The sequence below is a fragment of the Lampetra planeri genome, chromosome 4 (genome assembly GCF_965212315.1).
Source record: "Lampetra planeri chromosome 4, kcLamPlan1.2.h2, whole genome shotgun sequence".
Classification (NCBI taxonomy): domain Eukaryota; kingdom Metazoa; phylum Chordata; class Hyperoartia; order Petromyzontiformes; family Petromyzontidae; genus Lampetra; species Lampetra planeri.
The window spans coordinates 14010452-14036996 of record NC_136110.1 but is presented as its reverse complement, the minus strand read 5'-3'; the positions used below and the strand labels follow the sequence as shown (position 1 = coordinate 14036996).

Here is a 26545-nt window from a genome sequence, read left to right as displayed (position 1 = left end):
AAGGCGCATGAGTTGGTATGGTTATGCGCGCGTGATAAATAAATGAATAAAATGTCTCCTGCCTCTAGTGATAGCATCTAGCGACTGTAAAAATTAGTAACTGCACGCATCGGGGTGGGGGGGACATGACACAGTGAAGAATTTACCTGAGCGTTTAGTGTATTTTTTTAAAAATCATTTTTAATGTTGTATTTTTATAGCATTTTTATAGCATTTTTAACGCGAAAGAACATGTCCTCCTGACTCCCACCGAAGGCGTGCAACTTGGCATGGGCCGTTCCCCCCACCAAGCGCGTGAGTTGGTATGGTCGTGCATGCGTCATAAATAAAGAATAGTTAAGCGCACAAAAATCGAACTAAATCGCTAATTAAACTAATTTAAAGTTGACGGATGTAAAAAAAGGAATAGCGCTTTCTGACCGCGGGGCTTACGGCATGGTAACTGGCTATTTTTTTTACGTAAAACCCCACCGTTAGAGAACTAAGCACGCGACCACACACAAACCCACAAACAAACCCATGAACTCACAATTTTTGACTTTTATATATATATGTATATTCTAGTAATGTAACTTTATATCGGCGAAGATGAACGTATGCACAGCAATTAGAATTCAAACTGTTAAAATCAGGGGGGCTTAGGCAGGACACGTCATGAGGAGGGGTGGTGGACCCCCAGTCATCTCATTCACGAGGTCTCCTCGAGTGGCTGATCCTGACATTGCTTGTCCCAACTAGTGTCGAGTCTACAGGAAGGTCACCCACACAGATTCCTACTTGAAGCCCGATTCCCACCACCATCCGGCACAAAATAATTCCCTCATCAAAACACTATACCATAGGGCCCACTGCATCGCTGACCAACACCACCTGGCCAGTAAATTGGAACATGTACATCTGGCCCTCAAGATGATACTCGGACCGTGCTATCCGCCAAGCTGTTTCTCCCACCGTGGAGAAACAACCCCTTGAGACTCCGATCAAAATCATTACGTTGTCATACATAGCAGGCGTTACCAAAAAGATTTCCAAAATTCTAAACCAACACAAGATCCAGGTCCGATTCAGTACAGTACACAAGATCCGTGATCTGATCCCATCCGTAAAGGATGTCATTCCTGACCTACAGTACCCTGGTGTCTACAAACTGAGTTGCACCTGTGGTGATTGTAATACCGGGGAAACGAAACGACATATTTCTGACCGCATTCGCGAGCACAAGTCTGATTTGAAGCACGGCAGGACGAATTCTTCGGCCGTAGCTGACCACTGTTATAATACTGCTGGTTCTCATGACATTGTGTTCTCCGATACCAAGGTACTCTGCAAGCCTCCTGGATACTACCAAAGATCTGTCCATGAAGCCATCCAGATATACAAACACAGACATAACTTCAGTTTACTGCTAGACAGACAGTTTATATTTTTTTTCATATTCATATCCATATTCACAGTCTTCTGCTCCCAGCTTTACACACTACCATCACCATTGCCACACGTTATTTCGAGCGTGCAAGTTTAGCTTGCGCCTTTATAATCTTCCAGATATACAAACACAGACATAACTTCAACCGAGATGATGGATTCAAATTGAGCAATCATTGGAAGGATGTAATTAACCAAGTTAAAAAAACTTTAGCTGCCGTGCAGTTTACTGCTAGACAGCCAGTTTAGATTTATTTTCAAAATAATATCCATATTCCCAGTCTGTTACCCCCAGCTTCACACACTACCATCACCATTACCACACGGTGTCTTCAGCTTGCACAATTTACCCCACCGCCGGCAGCATAACAAAAGGCTGCTTAATCTTCGCTTCCTTATCTACTTCCACCCCCGGCATCACAAAACTTTAGTTTTAACTCTGTACGTTGCGCCCACCCCGTTCCTCACATCGCCCACACACTCACCAATGCCCCCTCCCCTCTTTCCACCCCCCGCGACTATATAGTTCCTCGTCACAGCCATCTCTTAGACACACTTAAGCGGTTGTGCTTTTGCTACGTTATCCCCACCCGAAGAAGGACGCTTGTGTTGCGCCCGAAACGTCGTGATTTAATTTAGTTGTTTTTATTTATTTTATTTTTTACCTACGTGACTTTACCGAAAAAACCAACGAGTATGAATCCTTGCAGTCACGAAAGCTTCAAATCTACTTTTACAAGGAATCATGTCTGCATTAACCACAATGCTTGTGGTCAGAATGCAAACAAAAAACACACTATGATAATATATGCATTGTCCTTGAAACTGATTGGTTCACACCAGAGACAGCTTTCTTTTGAGCCTCGTCTCAAACGTGTTAGACCAGAGGACGCCAAAAGGCGTACAGCCGAAAGACAATGCACTATCAGAGTAATGAGAGCTCGGGGTTAGCATCTATATCATGGGACCTCCTTTGCCAGTACCAAAATATTATCAGAGTATGTTTTTTGTTTGCATTCTGACCTCAAGCATTGTGGTTAATGCAGACATGATTCCTTCAAAAAAGTTTCAGTTTGTTTTTTTAGCATCTTAACACCTATTTTGTTGCCAGAATAAAAAAGAAAAACCTATTATGGTATTATATCTATCAGCTTCTGTTGTAAGCACAGGACTCCCAGGTCTGGATCATAGGCAGGCACGCCTGGAGGCTTCCACACACATATTCTGGGAGCGTCGAGGAGACGAGGCATAAACGTGGCTAAAATGAAGCATTGTGTACAGAGAAAGGCCAAACAACTTACCCAAAACGTTACAAAGCCTATGAAACAATAAGCTCTGCCACCAAACCACAAGTCTTAAGCCACTGTATCAAAACCATTTTTAAAATGCTTTATATATCTTTCAATGCGGAAAGAAGAGAAAAGCCAGGACCAGGCCAGCAACAGGCAGCATAAAATTATAAATATTACACCTGAAAATAAATATAGTTTTCCAGCCTGCCCTGACCTGACTGCTCTCTCTTGGGTAGCTCGGGATCTACAACCCATTCTAATGACATGTGGTACATATGCTGCGAACTCCCAGCTGCTGTCTGTGCCCCAGGAAAAGCTCTGTAAGAGGAGCTCACAGGGGCCCGGGGTCTCGATGCGCGGTGGTCTGTGTTCGTGCTGTGAGCGTTTAGTTGTTGTGGGCAGTGGTGGTGCTCCCTCCCGCAGCATCACCTTGCTCCCATATCTTCACTTTTGAGTCCGTTTCTCCATTGTTGGTCCTGACATGGCCAATAGTCGATAAGCATAGGGCTGCAATGCAATTGTCTCTCATAAGAGGTGGTGGCGGCAGGATGATCTGGGACAGTGGCTTTTGAATTAAGTTTTGGTTACAACTGGGCATTGATCCCCCCCACCCACCAGCCCCTGTATCTTTAATAATACGAACACATACTCTTTGGTTCTTTCGGTAAAGTCACGTATAAGGATAAAATAATAAATTAAATAATAGCATACGACGTTTCGATTGCAACACAAGCAATCGTCATCAGGTATAAATGAAATGGCAACACAAATCTAACCAGAAAACTATAGACAGACATATAAGCAGACAGATATCACAAAGATACATAGAGAGAGAACACAACTCGGCACACAGAGAGAGAACGTCTCTGTGATGAGGCCTTAAATAGAGAGAGGGGGGCGGGGGCGGAGAGAGGGAGGGGTTAGAGAAAAATTAGCATGTCAATGAGTAGGACCGTGCGTGGCAAAGTAGGCAAGCTTGAAAATTAGGAGAACGGGAGAGAGACACACTAAATTAAATAATCTAGCAAAATATCGAAATGTAATGTAATGCAACACAGAGAGTCGGTCAACACACAATTTTGTCTCTCTTTGGAATTTTCACACTTAAATTCTAACTTAGCAATCTTTGAAATACGTAATCAACCAGGCTATGCGTTAATTGTGTGTTGACCGACTCTCTGTGTTGCATTGCATTACATTTCGATATTTTGCTAGATTATTTTATTTAGTGTGTCTCTCTCCCGTTCTCCTAATTAAATCCTTTATATTAAGTTCACTTGCTTGCTTGCGTGCTTACGACCGTGCAAATCTTTCGGTCGTTTTTTAACCCACTTCCCGTGATCCAATCGAGCTGACATTTTGCACACAGACTCGTTGTGCGTGACAATTTATTCTCGTGAAATTTTTTTTCCATAACTTTACACTTTTTAGGATTTTTTTTTTATATTTAATTACCAATTGCTTAATGGTGGCAGGCAATCATCTGACCCATAGGTGGCAGCCATCTCAAGCCAGAGGACGAGAGGAGTCTAGCCGCCACGCATATAAAGGATTTATAGTGAAAAACTTTGTTTTTACGGGTTAATTTTTTTTCAAGCTTGCGTACTTTGCCACGCACGGTCCTACTCATTAACATGCTAATTTTTCTCTAACCCCTCCCTCTCTCCGCCCCCGCCCCCCTCTCTCTATTTAAGGCCTCGTCACAGAGACGTTCTCTCTCTGTGTGCCGAGTTGTGTTCTCTATGTATCTTTGTGATATCTGTCTGCTTATATGTCTGTCTATAGTTTTCTGGTTAGATTTGTGTTGCTATTTCATTTATACCTAATGATGATTGCTTGTGTTGCAATCGAAACGTCGTATGCTATTATTTAATTTATTATTTTATCCTTATACTTGACTTTACCGAAAGAACCAAAGAGTAATTCCTGCAGTCACGAAAGCTCCAAATTAAGATTGAACCACTTCTACGGGGAAGTTTTAAGTTTATCTTTTTCTCTCTCTCTGGGTTTTTTGTTTTCTCTCTCTCTGCCTGTGTATCGATCTCCGTGTTTGTGTCTTTCAAATTTCACACTTAACTTCTAATTTAGCAATTTTTGGAAGATCGTAATCAACCAGGCTATGCGTTAATTGTGTGTTGACCGACCCTCTGTGTTGCATTGCATTAAGTTTCGATATTTTGCTAGGTTTTATTTGATTTAGTGTACTTTTTCTGTCTCCACTTGTTTTTTGTCGTTCTTATGTTCTGCTCTGTCTGTGTGTCTCCGTTCCTCGTGTTTGTGTTTTGTCTCTCTTTGGAATTTTCACACTTAAATTCTAACTTAGCAATCTTTGAAATACGTAATCAACCAAGCTATGCGTTAATTGTGTGTTGACCGACTCGCTGTGTTGCATTACATTACATTTCGATATTTTGCTAGGTTATTTAATTTAGTGTGTCTCTCTCCCGTTCTCCTAATTTTCAAGCTTGCGTACTTTGCCACGCACGGTCCTACTCATTGACATGCTAATTTTTCTCTAACCCCTCCCTCTCTCCGCCCCCGCCCTCCTCTCTCTATTTAAGGCCTCGTCACAGAGACGTTCTCTCTCTGTGTGCCGAGTTGTGTTCTCTCTTTATGTATCTTTGTGATATCTGTCTGCTTATATGTCTGTCTATAGTTTTCTGGTTAGATTTTTGTTGCTATTTCATTTATACCTGATGATGATTGCTTGTGTTGCAATCGAAACGTCGTATGCTATTATTTAATTCATTATTTTATCCTTATACGTGACTTTACCGAAAGAACCAAAGAGTAATTCCTGCAGTCACGAAAGCTCCAAATTAAAATACAGCAATTTTTGAATCCACTGCTGAATGAAGGCTTCCACACTCTGCCGTCGTGGGAGTTGTTTGACCGTACTTCACCACGCTGGTCAGTGTAATTTGGTGAAAGGAGACCCAAAACCGGTTCAGATGTCAGCCTAACATGTAAGGTTTGTTGTATATGTTGTAATTATGAAATTTTTATAAAAATAATAAAAAATTAATGAAATTTCGAAAAATGCGTAAATCGCATAAATTATGTAAATGTGTGTAATTATATGCATAAATTATGATAATCGCGGAGATAATCGTATTAATTTATGCGAATGCTTGCGATTATGTTAATGTGTGCATTTATGATAATTAGGCTTAGCTTCATTTATCCTGAGTTGTATCAATCGGGATAAAACGATTATCTTTGATTGAACATTTACTGATTATCTTAGTGTGTTTATGTTATGTTAGGTCTCCAAATTCATATCTCATCGCAGGTAACAGTTCTTATGAATAAGACAGTTTTGCATGGACTTGGAAAGAACACTCGAGATACTTCTGTGTTAACAATTTTTATTCTAAACAAACATGTGACATTCTAGCATGCAAAGGCAAAAAGCATACGTCAATCGATTCATTGGCGAGATTATGCAATTAACGAACTGAAGGCTAACATTCTTCTAACAATCGTAATTTCTATTTTTCCACCAGACACCTCATTAGTTCCCCCATGTATCGAGCACCACCGGCGACTGGCCGAGTTTTAAACAGGCATGCAACGATATTCATATGAAGGCAATAAAAGCACTTATTGTACCCCGAAGGTGAAGCATACGTCAATCGATTCGTCGGCAAGATTATATTTGTTAACGAAATGTTTGAGACAATGGTAGTTGAGGGCGTGTTCGCGTTTGTGTGAGCGCGTATCTGGCTCTGCCTTAATTCATTCTTCGGCGAGACTCTATGATAAAGAAACAGGTTTGACAAGATATTCTCTCTCTGTAAACGTGTCGATTCGTAATGAGGATTCGAGAGTTTTCGTTTGCATCGACGAATCTATGGGTCGTTATGCGATAAGAGAACGAAAAAGGCAAGAAAAACTTCACACTCTTATAACCGACAGATTATTAATTATTCAGAGGGCCACGATTCCTCACGGCCAGCTGGTGTTCAACTTTACAATTTGTCTTCTGATGAATGTCTAGGGTTGGTCCCATTCTGAGAAAGGTGGATTGTCTCTTGGATAAATTCTTGCATGCCCCGCGGAAAGTAGGTGTGTGCGTGTGTGTGTATGTGCTTCCTGGAGGTTGTGAGTGGGGGAGGTGATACGGCCCTGGTTCGCAGATTCCTCTCGCCCGTGCAGGTTGCAGCCGCGACTTTCTCCGCAGGGAGATGATGAACTTCGGCCTGCTGTGGCTCGCGGAGAGGCTTGCCCGCTGGGTCCGTGCTGCGGCTCTTGGCGGCGCTTGTCGCAGCACCCGTACTGTGTGACTGACGGCGCGGTGCCGTTCTCTCCACTGTTGGATGACGAGTCGGTTCTCGTTGGTGCTGGTTGATCTGTGTGTGCGTATTAAACACACGGCGCATTCGATGGCGCTGTCCTCTTCCTCGCGGCGTTCGATCACGCTTTCTCCACTGCTTCGTGCTCTCTGTTTTGCTCGCTTGGTCGTTTGGCGATTTCCACCCTTTTCTCCAGGTTGCTCGCTCGTTGTCGCTCGTCACTCTCTCTTCTCCGTGCTTTCCTTTGTTCGTGCAGCTGCCAGCTTCATACGGGCACTCACTGATGCCTCTCGTTCGGAAGGCTCTGACTCTCTCTCTCCACTGCTAGATGACGAGTCGGTTCTCTCACGAGAATGATAGCTGGAATCTCCGTCAGCTTCACTCGCAGCTCGGCGGCTCAGTGTGGCGATTCTTCTTAGGTGGTGCAGACCTCAGCTTGTCGATGCACGTCGCTACCCCGCGAACATCGTCATTCTGGATGACGGAAGAGCTTCTTCGTTGGCGGCGATGAGATGGGGGCCCTGAGCCCTGGTGATCTGTGGGGGCCGGAGCCCCGGAGAGATCTGTGTTGAATGGATTTTGCCTCGGCTTATATTGAGAAAATCCACTCGGTTTTCCGAGTTGTTCAAAGGCCGGGACAATATAACTATTTGTTGTGTGTGGACACATCTGCGTCCGTGTGTCGTGTGTGTGTCCGTCCGTGTGTGTCGTGTGTGCTTCAAAGACCCAGCTGCCGGCAATAATTCTGGAAGGAGGGGTGGGGGCTTCCTCGCGAACCGGCGTCACATGAGTCATCAAACTAAACCAGACCGACGATTCGCGTTCGCACCGAGGTGGCAAAATCATAATCCACGTTTTTGATTATGAATAATATTGGTCGCGAAAGCCTACGCATTAAGCGAGCTCTAAAATCCCCTCCCCCGCTCTTGGCGTTTATCCTTTGTCTCACACCGCTTCGTTTGGTTTGGAAGTTATAACGACTCACTTTGCTGCTTAGTATCATTGTGATTTGATTGTAAGTAGCCGTGTTCACGGTATTTCATCGTGGTTTGATCTCCCTATGGGAAATGTTATTTGCTCGCGTGCGCAATTCTTGCTGTTCGTGCTGCGGGGAGACAAAGACGGCTGTGCTCCGTCGATGGAACACACTGCGCGTGTGTTTTATTTTTTTATAGAGGCATTTGTTAATTTCCTTTCTCGAGCCGTCGCCCGCTCGCCACGAACTTTTATGAGGGCCATTTCCTGGCTTTGTGCCTGCTCTGTGGTCGTTCCTCTCGGGAAGACAAAGACGGCTGTGAGCTGCTCGCTTCCCCTGGAGTGTTGCGTGTTGGTTGATTATGATAGACTTCTCCGCCCTTAACTCTCCTAGGAGATCCACTCTAATTTCGTACTTATTATTGACTTAGCCTGTTTTATTATTATTTTTTTGTCTTAGGAGCGACCCTGACTGCCATAATTATTCTTTGATGCTTCGGCCCGGCCGCATAGAGAATTTTTAAAGGGAAATAATGTCAGTATGGAATTAATACATGAGGATTCAAACCCGTCTGTGCTTTCTTGTTGTCGATCCTATTTTCTTTGTTAAGAAAATAATTATATATATTATTCGTGGCGCCTGTCCTTGTGTCGTGAGGGGGGCTTTTGAAGGGTGGGTGTTATCCTAACACCCGCTTGCAATTCCCCCCTCCTTTTTTTTCCTCTTGTGTGAAATTCGGGGAAGTTTTATGACATTTGATGGCTGTCTCTTTCCTGCTTTCTGGCCTTTGAAGCGAGGTGTGCAAACATCTGCTGTGGAGTTGGAAAACGGGTTTTCCGCTCGTCTTTGTTAGCTCCCAAGTTGCCACCGGGTCTATTAAAAAAAATTATATATGTTGGCAGAATTATTCTTAATATTAATTAAAAAGGGGTATAGACACAACAGGTTCCACAGCTGCTTGTCATCCAAAGTGCAGTTTCCTGCTTTAGACTGCGTGAGAAGAACTGCTTAACAGACAACCCAATCCAGAAAACCTGATTTGGTTATCTATTGCAACTATTTACTCCAGGCTTAACAACTTTAATGACAATAATATTACTGCGTGCCGTCTGCTTCACAGTGAATGTCAAAGATCCCCTGATGTCATACACATATATAATAGCCCAGATCTGTCATTCTGTGACTGTGATTAACGCCCCCGGATTGGTTGAAGTTCGTCACGTGACCGCGAGCCAGAGCCAACCAGAGGTGCGCCCCTCCCAAACATGTACGCTCCCGGATTGGTTGAGGTGCGTCACGTGACCGCGAGCTGGCCACTTCGTGTTGTGGTGTGCCCCGCACCTCGGAGGCCCGAGAAGCAGCAATATGACGGCCACAGCGCCGGAGACGCAGCCACGGAAAGCTGACGGTCGATCCACTCACATACGGCTCACTCATACACACAGCTCACTCACACACAACAACAACCGCCATTCGCCACTAAGTGGCGGTGACATCACCACGACGCTTGTGCCAGGCCATGTGCACCTTGAGGCCACGTGAAGTGTCGAACGTCCGCTGGCAGGAGGTCACAGGTGCCATGGGTCGACTGACTGAGATGACTGAGATGACTGGCTGATGCACCACCTGTGCCCCCTACTGTACCAACTTGCTGTGCTTTAGCCACCCGGCGCTCCGCTCGTTGTTGTGAGCGTCGCTCCTCCGCCCTCCGTTGTTGCTGGAGGGCGACTGCCTCCAACTGCCCAGTCCTTCCGATCTTGACACTGCTGGTACCAGTCATCGACAAGTCCACTCAGCTCCACGTCCTCCTGTACCACATCACTCCATCTCTTCTCTAGCCCGTGCCGCGCCCATTTAGCCCCCTCGATCTGGCCGAACAAAAGCTGTTTCGGCATACGGTGGCTGAGCATACGGGCTACATGACCCAGCCAACGCAGCCTTGCCTGCCAGAGCAGCTCACCGATGGGACTTTTCCCAGATCTTTCAAGGATTTGTGAGCTCCTCACACAATCCAGCCTGGTTAAACCCAGGATGGATCATAGGCAGGCCAGCCTAAATGTTTCCAACCGGTGACGATGCTCCATTAGGGGGGTCCACGTTTCGCAAGTGTAGAGAAGGGAGGGAATGACTGTGGCCGAGAAGACTTGAAGCTTCGTGCGGAGCGACAGACCAGGTAGCTTCCACACAGCGTTACGCAACCGATGAAAAGATATTGCAGCTCGACTGATTCGGAGTGAGACCTCTGCTGTTAAACTGGAGCCGGTCATAAGCACACTGCCCAGGTATGGGAAACTCTCCACTCTCTCCACTACTGCCCGATCACTGATTGGGAGTTGTGGGGGTGGAGTGTCCGATCGTACAAAATACCCAGGCAGGTGCATAGTTTTGGTGGGGCTGATGGTAAGGCCCCATCACTTAGTGGCACGCTCCAGTCTCAGCAGCAGCGTCTCCAACTCACACACATTCACTCACACACAATCGTATGCACCTCAGAGGAGACGAGTGAGTCAGAGTAAGGCAGAGCCGTGCTCCGTCCATTGCTGCCCTGAGGGACCCCCGTGCTCTCCACTGCTGGCTTGAGGGAAAGCCTCACTCTCTCCACTGCTGCCCTGAGGCAGAGCCGTGCTCGCTCCGCTGCTGCCCTGAGGGAGAGCCGTGCTCCATCCACTGCTGCCCGGAGGGAGAGCCGCGCTCTCTCCACTGCTGCCCTGAGGGAGAGCCGTGCTCTTCCACGGCTGCCCTGAGGGAACCCCGTGCTCTCCATTGCTGGCTTGAGGGAGAGCTGTACTCTGTCCACTGCTGCCCTGAGGGAGAGCCGTGCTCTGTCCATTACATTAGTACTCGAGGTTTTTTGGTGCATAAATCCATTGCTGGATGAAGGCCCACCGCACGCCGTGCGAGTGGATCGTAAAGATTTACTTGACCAGTCTGTTGGGGGCCGCCGCACCCTGTGGTTGTTGGGGGGTGCCGCAGGCTGTGGTTGTTCGGGGACGCTGCAGGCTGTGGTTGTACGGGGGCGCCACAGGTGCTCCCGCACCAACCTAAGTCACAAGAGTAGGCCAACGTGTGCCAAATTTGAAAATTACTCAATTGGGATTATACACGATGATTATCACCCCATATTGTAACTCTTGCAATGAGACTATAACCTGATCTCCTGAGGTCTCACCCAGATAAACAAATTACAGTAAACTTTAAATATAAACTATTTGAAGGTGAGTGATATTGTTTCCCTTGCTACAGTCAAGATTAGTTGTATGTATGCATGTTGGACTTTTTTACACTATATATAGCCAAGGGTGCTAATCTAAGCCCATCTAGACAAACACAAGCATGCATGAATGGCTTAGTATTTTATACATATGTAGGGCTGTTACAGAGAGCCCGTTATGCATGGCAGCCTATGGTAAACAAGCACAGTGGGCGGGGCTACGTCAGTGCACGGGCAGGTGCCCTCTACGACGTCCGCGCTTCGGACGTTACGATCCCCCGGGGCCCCACCCCTCAGGGAGGGGGGTGTATAAAAGGGGAATGTATCGGGGGGCTCGAGAGTGATGTTTAGCTAAAGAAGAGGAGGCGGAAGACGTCTGAGATAGAGCCCTGGACTCCCCCTGGTACGCCGTCCTTATCAGGACCGCGCGGGCTCGAGCCAGTGGCGTGGTACCAGAGCCAGAGCCAGTGCTGGTCTGGACTCTGGGTACCGGGCCCGACTGACCAGTGTCGGGCCAAGATAGCCTCCCCTAGCCCATTAGTGGAGGACTCAGAGGCAGGCTAAGGTTAGCCTAGAGGTGTGTCCTCAGATAGACGGGTGAGGGGGCCGATACCCCCTCAATTGTGTATGTCACAAAGTTGGTATTCAAATAAACAAGTGTGCCTCCAACTCCGGTGTCAACGAGTCATAAGCGTTACTACATCTGGCGTCAGAAGTGAAACAAAGTACGAACATGGATACACGCCGGACGACTCGAGTCGGAGTACCAGGAGCGGAGGACACCGCTGCAGTTGGAGAGCCCGAGACGGCTGAAGATGCCATCGAGCAGCCGGGGCTGGGTGCATCCACGCCACAGCAGCTGGAGGAAGGGGAGCCGTCGACGGAGGGGCTGAGGCAGGCGCACGCGAAGCTGGCCGAGCTGCTGTACGCCGCAGCCGCCATGCTCGATAACATCACACGGCTGGGGGCTGCGGGACCGCCACGAGGCGACAGCAGCCAACGACCACAGCGCCTTCCCGCCATTTCAACGGAGCAACATTTTGAAACTCCCGCCATCGCCGCAGCTGCTGTTGAGGGCGTGGCCGCTCTAAGCATCGCGTCCAACGGCGGGAGTACAGTACCTGCCGCGTCACCACGGGTGCGACCGGCGATGCCATCGCTGCTTCGGGCCGACGCTGAGTCGAGTGAGGGAGACGAGGGAGCGCGATCGTCCTCTGCAGCCGCTGCCTTACATCAGCGACTGCCGCCGCTCAAAGAATTTGTGGGCGAGGAGGGCGACTGGGGCGGCTTCCAGCGGCGCTTCCTCGCTCACCAGGAGATGGCACAGTGGACAGACGCCGAGGCTCTCCGAGCACTGCCAGCACTCCTCGACAGCGACGCCCTCGCCACACTAACATCGGCAACGAAGGAGAGGCGTTCCACGCTGCGGGAGGCGATGCAAGTGCTGTCCGCTGTGTATGGGCCACCATCGGACTGTCGTCAACTCTTTTACGATCGCCAGCGGGGGACGAAGGAGTCGCCCCTGGCGTACCGTACAAGCCTCCTGGCGCTGGCAAAGGAAGCCTTTCCACGAATGGACGACGAGGGGATCGACGCCATGGTGACAGAAAAGATACTTTTGCTGGCGGACGACTTAGACATCGTCATTGTCGCACAGGACGATGCAGAAATGTGCTCCCTCCAAGCGGCCCGTCTCCTCCACGCAAACCTGTCCTCTCAACGACGGAAGGCCAGCAAGGCGGCGAGCGGGCGCGCCGTCGCTGCGGCCACCCTCCCGGCGGAAGAGGTTTGCGCCATCAACCATCGACGGCAGCACGGAGCGGGAGCGCGGGGGGACCGGGCCGGTTCAAGCCATCTACAACGTCCATCGTCGCCACCAGCGCTTCCACGCTGCTACAACTGCGGCATCCGGGGCCACGTCGCCTCGGGGTGCCGCTCTCCTCGGCAGCGCGGGACGACACCTCAACGGGACGCCGGCCCTCGTCACAAGCTCCACCATCATAATCCGGCGAGTCGCGGCACCCCTCACGTTTGGCCCACGCACACGCCCGTCGCACACTTAAACACCGCAGCGAAGGGGGGGCCAATATCGCGTACCATGGCACCAACACGCACCGCTCTGGGTACTCACATTGAACCCAGCCAGTGGTCCGTGTTGGCCCATCGGGTTGTAGCCGCGTCGTCGGGGTCGTCGGCCGTTGTGGGTCACATCGATGGGGTGGAGGTTCGCATCTTGGTCGATACAGGAGCATCGGCGACCATTATTTCGGAGTTGATTTATAACATTCTCCCTGCCCAGAGCCGTCCTTTGATGCCTGTTAATGTGCCATTCTTTGCTGCTAACGGGGGTTCACTTGGCATCATCGGACAAATTCGAGCCCAAATTTGTGTCGGGGATATTAAATTATCTGGGCCGATTTTTGTTTCCTCCTCGCTGGCGGTTCCGTGCCTGCTGGGGACGGATTTCCTGGCCAAAATGCCGATTAGGATATTAATCGACCAGGGATGCATTGAGCTCCCATCGGGCCGACGCATGGCGTTTTTGCCATCCCCCGCTACGAGCCGGACGGCGTTCGCGACGGTGCCGGCGTTCGTAGATAGAACGGTGCGCGTTCCTCCGGGGGCGCAAATGTTAATTCCTTTGAGACTTCGGCGGCCCTTCGCTAAGGGCATTGGGGCTCAAGGGGTTTTGCTGGGACCGTCTAGGGCCGGGGTCAGTGGACCTAATTTACTCCCGGCCCAGACCATAGTGAGAGGGGATGGAGAACCCTTCATCGCGGTCCTCAATGTGGGCTCGCAGACGGTGGTGGTCCCACAGGGGACCGTGCTTGCTCACGCAACGCCGGTGCCCTATGAGGAACCCGTCGCGAGTCATGTCGGCGCTGCCCCTGCACCGCGACCACATTCAGACAGCGATGAAGGGTGGCTCGAGGCGCTTTGCGCGGGATCGACGGACCTGTCAAATTTAGAGCGCCAACGTCTTAAGACACTACTGAGGGAATTTTCCGACGTTTTCAGTCGGGATAAATACGATTTGGGCTGCACTCATCTGCTGCGTCACCATATTGATACGGGTGACAGCGCGCCAATACGCCAAAATCCTTTTCGGTTGAGTCCCGCCGAAAAGGACCATGTCAAATCGGCTGTTGATGACATGCTAGCCGCCGACATAATTTCTCCCTCCAACAGCCCTTGGGGAGCGCCGATCGTCCTGGTTAAGAAGCAGGACGGTTCGTTGCGGTTTTGCGTTGACTTTCGGCGCCTTAATAAAATTACGGTTGCCGACGCATACCCGCTCCCACGGATGGACGAATCGCTTGACGCCTTGGCGGGAGCGCGATTCTTCTCCACATTGGACTTACTTTCGGGATTCTGGCAGCTTCCTCTGGACGATGATTCAAAGCCTAAAACTGCTTTCCGTACTCCGCACGGCCTGTTTCAATTCAACCGGTTGCCGATGGGCTTACACTCAGCGCCGGCAACTTTCCAGCGGTTGATGGAATTGGTTTTGGCTGGATTGCAATGGGAGTCGTGCCTGATTTATTTGGATGACGTCATTGTCTTTGGCAAAACTTTTGAGGAACATCTCCAGAGGTTGCGGGCGGTTTTCCTAAAGATGCGGGCTGCTAATTTGAAATTTAAGCCCCAAAAATGCCATTTGTTACGCGAGTCGGTGCGTTATTTGGGGCACATCGTGGGGCGCTCAGGTATTTCTACCGATCCCGCCAAAACGCAGTGTGTAAGCTCCTGGCCGACTCCCACCTCAGTGGGAGAGGTTAGGAGTTTTATTGGGTTTGCGTCGTATTATAGACGCTTCGTCGCTAATTTTGCGACTATCGCCAAACCCCTACATGCTTTAACATCTAAAGGGGTTCGGTTTTGCTGGGGTCAGGAGGAGGAGGCTGCTTTTTGCTCCCTTCGGGATGCTTTGGTAAACGCTCCTCCCCTGATTTACCCTGATTTTTCAAAACCGTTCTTGCTCGACACCGATGCGAGCAACACGGGTATTGGGGGCGTGCTCTCCCAGGTGGTTGACGGCGTGGAACATGTGGTTGCGTACGGCAGTCGGGTGTTGTCTCCAGCGGAGCAACGGTATTGTGTCACCCGTAGGGAACTGTTGGCAATTGTCCATTTCGTCCAACAGTATCGCCCATATCTGTACGGTCGGCATTTCACCGTCCGCACAGATCATGCGGCACTGCAGTACGCCCTGAGGGTTCAACAGCCATCGGGACAATTGTCCCGATGGTTGGAGGTCCTCCAGGATTACGATTTCCAAACCACATACCGTAAGGGCGTTCGCCACACCAACGCGGACGCTCTGTCACGCTTGCCAACCACCTCCGAGTGTGCATGCCTCCTGGGGTCTGGACGTTGCAGGCCTCCAGGGGACACATCGGTACCTGTCTTGGCGGCCGCCAACGACGACGATGCAATGGTTCCTAATTCGATCGAACAACAGGGCAAAGATTCCCTGTTGGGGTTGCCCGTCATTGAATGGGGGCGCCTCCAGATGGAGGATGTCTCCCTCCTCGGGTGGCGACGTCGCGTTGGCGGTGCGGCGGGGGGAAAAAGAGGTGGTTCCGACGCATGGGAAATGTGCCAAGGTCTGCTAATGCATTGGGACGGGAAGTCACGTCGACATCGGCTGGTTGTCCCTACTGGGTTGCGGGGTAGGGTGGTATGGGCCGCTCATGAGCGCCTCCTACACCTGGGGACCCAAAAGACTCTCGCCTTGCTGCAACTTGATTTTTACTGGCCTGGCATGACGAGGGATGTGGGGGATTTGTTGGGATCGTGCCCTCAATGTGCACAACGCAAACCGCCGGCACGGGAGTCTAACCCGCCCTTGCAATCGATCAAAGTGTCCAGGATAAACGAGCTGGTCGCTCTGGACATTTTGGGACCATTCCCCGCCACCCCCAGAGGGAATAGATATTTGTTGACGGGTGTCGAGTATTTTACACGCTGGCCTATGGCCTGGCCTTTGGCCAACCAGTCGGCAGCAGCCATCGTGGAGGCCTTTGTTCAGGGTTATGTCCTGGACAAAGGTGCTCCGGAGAGGCTGCTGACCGACCAGGGCAGAAATTTTTCCGGTAAACTACTCAGACAAGTCTGCGATCTCCTGGGCACAAAGAAAATTCGGACCTCCCCATATCACCCACAAACTGACGGGATGGTCGAACGTTTGCATCGCACCATCTCGTCCATGTTATCACAACAAGTTTCGGACTCACAAACGGATTGGGACCTACAAATTCAGGGGGTCTTGGCGGCGTACCGGATGGCACCCCATGCGGCTACGGGGTTTTCTCCCTTTTACCTCATGTACGGCCGAGAACCAGACCCGCCTGTTCGTGCCCAGTTGCGGATCCCCGTGCCGCAGGGAAAAACTAATCTGGCTGACCACGTTAAATTTAATCTGGACAAATTGACCGAGGCACGGGATGCTGCAATGCAAAACTCTGACCTCCGTCAGAAGGCAAATGAGCGCCTCAGATTGAGTCGAGCGCACATGCTGCAGTGGAAGCCGGGGGACAAGGCATGGTTGCACTGCCCCCAGGTGCCACTGGCAACCTCCTCTAAACTTGTGCGGCCGTGGCGGGGCCCTGTGGAAGTGGTGGAGGTGTTACGTCCGCAGTGCGTGCGCATCAAGTGGGGGAAGCGGCGATGGTTCGTGCACCCCTCCAGATTAAAACCCTTCGCTGCGGTACACAACCCCACTTCACACGCGCGTGGCCAAACGTGTGGGGGGTCGGCCGACTTGCTGGGTCCGTCTCTGTCGCTCTCACCTAATGCCTTGCCGGCTGTGCCACCTTCAGGGGCATCAGGAGTGACGGGCTCACGCCCGATCACCCCTCCTGCGGATACCGAGGGTCACGCGGAGTCAGAGGAATGCTCACCTCAAGACGGACAGTCGCCACCTGATGGTCCGCCACGCGGGGTTACCCCGTGTGAGGGGCCCGCTGCAAGGACGCGCGCTAAAATGCGCAAACTGTTGTGAGGCCGGAAAATGTGTACATAGCTGTTGTGTTTATTGGCTGTTGTGTGGATGGTGTGTTTCCCGCTCCTCGGATGTACATATGTTGGGTTCACCGTTTGTTGTGTGTGCGGGGTGGGTTCCCTGCTGGTTGTATATAAGCTGTTTTTTTTACGGAATTCGTATTTATTCGGGGGGGTGCGACGGGTTGTTTCTCATCTTGTTGTTGTGTCTTGTTCTGGTTCCTGTTATGGTTCAAAAATAGTGAGGCACACGTCAGGGGGTGAAGGCACCTTTATTGTCAAATTTTGTATGTTGGCAGCCGGGACGGCTGCATGCTATGTGGGGGGGAGTGATGTAGGGCTGTTACAGAGAGCCCGTTATGCATGGCAGCCTATGGTAAACAAGCACAGTGGGCGGGGCTACGTCAGTGCACGGGCAGGTGCCCTCTACGACGTCCGCGCTTCGGACGTTACGATCCCCCGGGGCCCCACCCCTCAGGGAGGGGGGTGTATAAAAGGGGAATGTATCGGGGGGCTCGAGAGTGATGTTTAGCTAAAGAAGAGGAGGCGGAAGACGTCTGAGATAGAGCCCTGGACTCCCCCTGGTACGCCGTCCTTATCAGGACCGCGCGGGCTCGAGCCAGTGGCGTGGTACCAGAGCCAGAGCCAGTGCTGGTCTGGACTCTGGGTACCGGGCCCGACTGACCAGTGTCGGGCCAAGATAGCCTCCCCTAGCCCATTAGTGGAGGACTCAGAGGCAGGCTAAGGTTAGCCTAGAGGTGTGTCCTCAGATAGACGGGTGAGGGGGCCGATACCCCCTCAATTGTGTATGTCACAAAGTTGGTATTCAAATAAACAAGTGTGCCTCCAACTCCGGTGTCAACGAGTCATAAGCGTTACTACACATATATCCTGCACTGTAAAGTATTAGAGAACGTAACATGTTCTCGTTTGCAAATGTAATGCCATGGTATGTACAGCAATACACTATTCTACACAAGAACAAACCAGACAAGCATTCCGAGCCATTCTGGCTAGACTACACCATTGATACAATCACAGCCAAATACGGATGTGTATGCACTTACAGGAATGTCGCAATATCACCTTAAAGGTACTATGCACATTGAACACATTAACTGCTACGTGGCTCTTTAGTGTACCCACTCTATTTGTGTGTATCTGTGGGAGTTTACTTGTCAGATTGCTTCCTTTTGACAGCAGAGACAAGGGGGTGTTGGGTAAACTATAGATTTGCATGGGAACTGATACAAAAGCAGTTGCCCAGGAAGTGTGACGCCAGTTTTGCTGTTGAAAGTACAGCCATGGGATGCTGCTGGAGCAGGTATTGCTGCTGCTGCCCCTGTCTCAAGAGAAACTCGATCGATTCCAAGCTCCCTACCAGCAACCGAAAAGATGGCGTGGTCAACACTGCATTTGAAGTTCAACAATCTGAAGAAAACGTCTCAAAGTCTAGTGAAGTTGACATTCAGAGCAGGGGGAAGAGTACAAGTCGGCAGTCAGGTTTCCAGGGAGGCAAAAGTAATACGAGAGTTGATGAAACGTCCGTGGAGATTCCCTCTGTGAGCATAACAAATAAACGGACGCGTCAAGAGGTTGCACAGACCGAGCTGGAACTTCATGCTTGCAACATCAATAACGTAAACCAAGGTCGCCAAATTGACAAGGCACAGAGTGTAAAGGGTTATTCTGAAGCAGGTCTGAAACACAAAGATGTTAAAGATGTCCCTAGCAAAAAAGTCACAGAGTTTCAACAGTGGAAGAGTCCTGTTCCAAACCTTGACATTTTTAAAAATCTTGACCAGCGTGTTATCAAAGTAAGTACTTGTGCACTCAGTTGTATGTGTGTATTTAAAATCAAAATCAATATTTCAGTTAAAAACAAATGTATAACATGGCTTTTGAAAAATGTATTGTATAATTATTTAAGGATCCCTTAAGGTCCACCTACACTGTTTATACTATCTAATTGCAAAACAATTACAGCTTGCTGCTGAAAGTGTGGTTCAGTTGTGGCAACTGCTGTGCCAATGGATGTGACATCTGCACACAGCAGTCTGAATATTTATGTGATGGTGGTAAAAAGTGTCATGTGCTGTGGGACAGCCATAATAATACATTCGTTTTATAAAGTGCCGTTAAAAAAAAATGGTGCTTGAGGATTTAATAGGTCATGATTGTAGGTCTGGGTAAGCCCTCTTAACGCTTTAGCGATTAATATTATAATCTACATATCCATTCTGTGCCTTACCGGACGCCAGTGCAAGGAGGTCAGGACTGAGGATATTCGTTCGGAAGGAGAAGTTCTCGATAGAACTCGGACTGCTGCATTCTGAACACGTCGTGATCCGTTAAGGACCCTTTCCGCCAGGCCGAACAGGGGGGCATTACAATAGTTAACCCGAGAGTGGATGAATGCATGGATCACATTCTCTGCATCACAGATGGAGAGATAGAATCCTACCCGAACAATGTTATGCAAACAAGTATAACATTTTTGACATGCACTATGAAAGACAGAGCAGAGTTCAGGATGACACAGAGTTTTTTTTTTTTACCAGGAATGAAACAAAAATGTTATGATTACCAAGCGGCAGGTTAAATGGGTTTTATGGGCCAACTCTGTGCAGTCGATGTTGGGAGCCGAGAAGCTTCACCTCAATTTTGTTGCCGCTAAGTTGCGGGAAATTACACTGCAACCAGGAGTTAACTTCAGCCAACCAAGTGGTGATGAGAGGAGGCAGATGACAAGGGTCAGAATTGGTTTGTAAACACATTTGTACGTTATCAGCATAGATATAATAGTCAATACCGAATCGACAGAAGATTTGACCACGTGGAATAATGTAGATGCAGGATAACAGGGGCCCCAGGACGGAACCTTGAGGGACATCAGATGAGACAGCACCAAAGTCAATTATAATTTCCCAGAGTAACAAATGGTTGCCGGTTATAGTGGTACGACCTGAACCATTGGAGCACCAATATGCCAAAGTTCATTTACAGGCCATTTAAAAGGATCAAGCGATCAACCATGTCAAATGCAGCACTAAGGAAAAGGAGGATGAGGATACTGATAGAACTGGGGTCTGCAACCATGAATAGAGCATTAGTCACCTTGACCAGGGATGTTTCTGTAATGTGCATTAGCCTGAAGCCAGATTGTAGGGGTTCCATGGCATCACTTAGAGCTAGGGGATTTTGTAATTGCGACACTGCTTAAGAATTTTAGATAGAAATGTAAGATTGAAGATTGGCCTCTAGTGAACAGAACTGTCCTGGTCCAGAATTGTTTATTTTTAAGCACAGGGGTAATGGCTGCTATTTTGAAGGCAGGTGATAAAAGGTCGGACTTAGGCAAAATATGTTTGTAACAAAGGGGCAGATAATTGGTAAAATAGAGGTCTTGGGTAAAAAGAGAATCCTGAGGTTGTTTTTACCAGCCTCAATAAGCGAAAAATAAAAGGTAATTTTGGCAGTTTGCAGTGACTCTCCAATAACCCGTCGGTGATGCTTGAAGGCCTGCACATGTACTGAAATATTTGTCATCCAGAGGCACTCAGAAGTAATGGACTGAGGATTTCATTGCCTATAATTCATCATTGAACAACGGGAAGGGGCAACAGAGGAGACATTGTGGAGTTTGATGAGTGCCAATTAGTTAAACACAGCATATAGGATTGAATTGTAGAGTTCTACCACGTTTTACAAAAGGCGATTGTGAAATCACTTCATGGATTGTTAGGGGGTATATAGCCTTAAGGTTTTTGTAGTATGAGTTGGCACAGGAAGTAGCAAGTCGAGTCCGATATGACCACACCAGTGTGTCGGAAAATTCACGTGTTTGGGACATTTTAGTACTTAGGCTTTTGCGAACAATATAATGATTCTCAAATTGATTTTTTGGGTTAGATCACGTAAATAAAATGTCATAAACCTTCCTCCACCCGACATAGCCAATTAATAAAGTTGTCACGTGAACAAACGTGGCAATTTATTACTGCTTCGGAACACCAATGTGTTGAAGAGCAACATTTAAATGGGTAAGACGTTATCATTCCGGCTACTGCCTAATGATACTAGTTGTAACTATCAGTGAAATGTCATACCTAAAATTAGGCCGGTAGCCTTTGGTGGATAGTCTACAAGGATAGTGGAAATTTAAGTAATTACAATGCCTAAATAATTAAGAATTGTGAAGCTACTACCATGATCGATGCAACATGCACTCCTTAGTAAATGTATACTCTGAAGAAGTTGCTTGGTTTATCTCAAATTATCATTCAGGTAGCCGAAGAGGCTCATGCCATATTTGCACAGAAGGGTGACCGTGTTCACTAGGATGTGAGTCCCAAGGGAACAACTTTGAACTGAAAGTGTTCACCCTCCAAAGTGAAGCATAGGAAGCGCGAATGCATAGATTATCACCAAGCCATGTTCAGAAGATGCTTGCAGGCTGCCGGCCTTTTATAGGCAGGACGTGATGGCATCATGAGTGATTGAAGTAAGATTCGTGCTGGAAGTGTGGCAAGATCCTTTGGGAAATTACATTTTACAGCGTAAAATGACACGTATGCTGGAAGCACGCACTTTGCAAAATATAACTTGATAAGCTGGCCAGCTGACACCATAAAACAAAAGGAACACCATGTTACTGCAGACAGTTTTCTGAGATTGCAAGCAATTCCTTCTGTTTTGTCATTGTTCCAAAGAACAATATGCTTTTATGCATATGTATTCACTTCTTCCCAAGATTTCAACGTTATAAATGATCATGTTTTAAACAAACCTGAGTGTTGTTGTCTGGTACGTAGCTATTGTTCCATAAACCCATGCGAAGACTGTTTCTAGCCTTCACTATGGAGTTTCTCAAGACCATAAGCACCCCAAAGGGATTGGCTAGTGTCCATCATAATATCTAATGAGGCATTGGTCCCTGAATTGGTTGGTTATGAACATAAATCTTATGTTTCTGCACAACCGTTGATCCACGGCTCATTCTTCTCTATTCAGAGCAGTCCACAAGTGGACGTTCCTCCATCCATCACCTGGGGTTTGTGTGGAAGCTTCAGGTGCTCCACAATTGTTATTGATACTTATCCACAATTCACAATGATCAAATTCAGATTCCAAGAACACAGAATGAGATGTTACTATCCTTTGTGCAAGCACTTCCAAGAGTTATTGAACAGTGAGTCTGGTGAAATTTGGGGAGCGCATCGTCAGTAGTGTATCTTTGGTTCCTGGGGTGTTTCGGCCTTTCACACTATACATCTTCCCCAAAGGCGGCCAGCGACAGGGTGATCAATCCTACGCTTGCGTCCCATGCCCAATTAGTCATAGGAGTTGCCTTGTTGTTGTTGATAGCCAACTGTGCTAATCGGAGGTACGGCTAGTTTCTTTTAACTTACATCGTGTAGCCATAATTCCAATGTTTAACTGTAGCCCTCTAACACCGGAAAGAGCCAATCAAATCAATATGTCACGTGGGAAAATGTGCCTAATGATTTGGTTTAGAAATGAAACCGGAATGTTGAAATCCAAGCTACATTTTTACAATTTTGTATGACGTTTCACTGGAGATATCAAGCATTGTGTGAAAGAGCTTCTTGGTCCAGGTCCTTAAATAGGTGCCTTGACATCATCAGGACAGCCATGAAGGTGATCAGTCGAATGCTGGTTGATTGGTTGTAATTGGCATATTAGATTCGTGCATTAAAGTGAATCTATTTTATATATGATTTTCTAAAGCAATTTATTATTAATTAGTCAATATGGTTAGTTAGTATTCCGATCCAAGATTATGACTATCAATTTATTTTATGTTTACTCCAATTTTATTCCCTCGTGAAGAAACACACACTTCCTTACTGCGATATAAGAAACCTTGTCCCCTTATAACCTGCAGATGGACTTTCCCCGATCATATTCCACAACAAAAATTGTTGAGATGATTACACAAGACACTCAGACTGAGTTGGAGAAGCTTCGAGCAATTTGGATATGGGTGTGCCATAACATCGGTGAGCATACACACCGCATTTATTACACATTTTTTAAAATATATATAAATGATATAAAGCTATCCTCATGCTATGTGTGCAGGACTGAGATAGAAATATAACACTCTAACTTGCAACAGTTGTATTTACTTGCTATGTCAGGACAAATTAATGCCATTACCACAATGCTATAATCACGTATAAATATGTCTCCATAGAATACGATGTGAAATATTGGTTTGGAAAAAGCAAGTCTAACTACAAAAAGGAAGACGTCCTCAGCTCACGGACTGCTATCTGTGCTGGATATGCTGGGCTTGTCTATGAGATGTGCAGGTTTGATTTCAAACTAAATGCAACTTATTTTGTGAACAATAGTTATTTTAGAGCAACTTGATATATTTTTCATCATTTTATTTATTGTAATATGCATTTCACTTTGCATAATCATTAATGTAATTTATGAACAAATGAGGGTTTACGTTCACATTATATAGCTACCATATGCTCTCTGGTTCTTTTAAAGTCACGTAGATAGAAAAATAATATTTTATTTCTACCTACGTGACTTTACCGAAAAAACCAGAGAGTATGGATTCCTGCAGTCACGAAAGCTTCAAATCAAGATTTAACTATCATATGTTTATGTTTTTTTAAATGTCTTAAAACTCGAGGGAAATTACTATGCAATGACATTGGTTAAAATTATATGCAGATATACAATCGCAAAATAAGTGTATGACCATGTGATGTCAAATGAACAGTTTGTAGCGAGCATCATGCGTATGTAATCCAAGTCCTGCACACAAGGGTATGAGAGGTAAGTGAAGCTATCATCTACGAATACAGATATCAACAATTCTCAAAATGCGCCACTACACTATAATTACTGATGTGTAATTACACAGACACATGGAGACATACAAACGCATGGGTAGAGATTTTAACAAAGCCCCCTTCCTCCTCGCCTCAGTACGTTAGTTACCTTTCCCCTCCCCCCTTCTCCCTCCCCATATAAATCGTCACACCTCCCCCCGCTCCCCTACACGTGGTTCCCACTTGGTTGGGGCAACGAGTCCAACTCCCCCTGCCCCCACCTCCTAGGTACCGTCCCGTTGCGCCGACTTGTCATCCTATCAGGTTCACAGAAATTTTGTTTTATTGTAGTTGTAAATACTGTATGAACATGTGAAATATGAACTGTTCTGGAATACGAAAGAAGGGGCCTAATTATGTAGTGTTTTTGGCCAGATGACAACTATTTTTGAGTCAATTTCACAAAGACATTTTACAAAAGAATTGGCTCAATTTTATGAAATAAATTGGACGCCCAGATAAAAAAGTGTCTTTCAAACAACAACGGGCAAACTGAATCCACTCCCACTGAGTGGCTCTCCGTTCCAGCCAATATTATGCCAGCAAACCTCTGGCGGGATGTCGAGACATCAAACCACCTGGAAAAACTCCGAGGAAGCATAGATCTCCTATTACACCAAGACCAGCTCGATCCTCCACGAACTCGTCTATCATGCCAGAGACCAATCTAGGATCGCGTGAGACAACTGAAGACATCCGGCGAACACTGGAGTTCTGCCGAGGTTCCTAATAAAAGTCTTAATAAGGACCCCAACCCCTGCTCCGCACGGCTTTGATCTTCAATAAAACTGTGGTGCTCCGTCAAACAACTAGAGAACAGCAGCTGGTTGCTGCACACACCTCTTTTCCAAGTGGGACATTAAACATGACCCACTGAGACTTTGGCCACCCGAAGCAAAGAATGGACCATATCGTAAAACAACTGCATTCTACGCACACTCTCCTGCGACTAAACGGGTTTAGTCGCGCCACTCCCAAAAGCCATCACATGGCTCACCACACTTAAACGTGAACGTATAATTTAGACATACTTGCCATTTGCAAGAAGAAGATTACGAGCCAAGATCAATTCACAGCTTCATGAACGCCTTCCAAAGCTGTCAACGTCCATTGACAGTCCGGCTATGTAACAACAATCGACCAAGCACCTGGGACAGAAAGAGGAACACATTAATTAGAGAACATGCGTAACTAATCGTTATGCCTGAAGAAGCAGATTTTTAATAATTGTAAATTGCCATCCTTACTTTATATTATCATTGAATGCGTGTGTTTAGTTAAATGGCCCTACGTTTTTACCCGGATCAAAAATCGTTTTCAAGTCGGTTCTTGATAAGTGCATGTTCTCTCTGTGTCGACATATGCATATGTTTATACACAGGCATGCAGGAGTGGAGTGTGATGAGGTCATTGGATATGGCAAGACCCTCAGGCACGGACCGTTCCAACTTGAGGACTCTAATCATGCCTGGAACGCTGTACGCATTGGCGGTCGCTGGCATTTACTGGACGCCTGCTGGGGAGCTGGTGCAGTCAGTGATGAAACGCAAAGCTTTACTCGCAGGTGCCGTATTACACCACAAGCAACACTCCTGGTTTTCTTGATTTAAAATCTCACTGGAGTACATTGGCAATTAATAAACATGATCTGTATATGAACCTGATGGCGGGACCCCGGGGTCCCATAAGCTCTCGCAATAACTGTGTTGCGACATCATTTTATGTCTGTTGAAGGCGAACGATACGGCAATCTATTCCTCTCGATGAGCTCTACACGATGCACTAATCAAAGTTTAGTTTTTTCTGCGCATTCGTCCTCGCTGCGCTTGGACGACATGACCACAGAATGATCCGCGCCAGGCGGGTCACGGCGTTTATGTGCGCGGTGGGACAGTCGCCAAAAATAAAAAAATTAATTAAGATTTTGACTTCAGTTTATTCAGGACCCTGGGGTCCCGCTATAAGATTCAATTATACACAATGATCAAAGTAATTTTCTATCGCATCATTCCATGCAAACTGCACCTAACAAGGCTGCACAATCCACAATCACACACGTATATATACAGTGAGGGAAAAAAGTATTTGATCCCCTGCTGATTTTGTACATTTGCCCACTGACAAATAAATGATCAGTCTATAATTTTAATGGTAGGTTTATACTGGTAGGAACGAAGTGGACCAGACCACCAATAGATGAATGTGTCCGTCCGTCCGTCCGTGTATCAACATCGCCCCCTACTGCAAACACTTGGCATGACCCTGTCCGACAAGATGGCCGCCCGCTCCCCCTGCGATCTGTGAACTAAACAAGATGGCCGTCGCTTCCGGCGCCTCACGGCGAAACTTTAAACTTCGCTTCAAATTTACTTTACTGAAACGCAGCACGTTTTTTTTAACACAGATACATTTATTAACACAGAGACCAGATACATTTAATCGCCTTATTTGTGCACGAAAAGCAC

At 47.5% G+C, this 26545-nt stretch overlaps 1 protein-coding gene across 2 annotated transcripts in view; it reads left to right on the top strand.

Moving 5' to 3' along the window:
* Positions 1 to 11246: 11246 nt before the first annotated feature.
* The window catches only part of KY (kyphoscoliosis peptidase), a 34864-nt gene continuing 19565 nt past the window's right edge, over positions 11247 to 26545 (top strand). The window contains exons 1-4 of one of the 2 annotated variants that reach the window (XM_078593314.1): positions 11247 to 13207; positions 17022 to 19019; positions 23111 to 23225; positions 25462 to 25549. In XM_078593314.1, coding sequence (XP_078449440.1) covers positions 11933 to 13207; positions 17022 to 17036 — 1290 coding nt within the window. In that variant the 5' untranslated portion in view covers positions 11247 to 11932 and the 3' untranslated portion in view covers positions 17037 to 19019; positions 23111 to 23225; positions 25462 to 25549. Of the gene's footprint in view, positions 13208 to 17021; positions 19020 to 23110; positions 23226 to 23422; positions 23541 to 25461; positions 25645 to 26545 lie in introns of those variants that run through there. The other variant, XM_078593313.1, reaches the window with a different exon arrangement.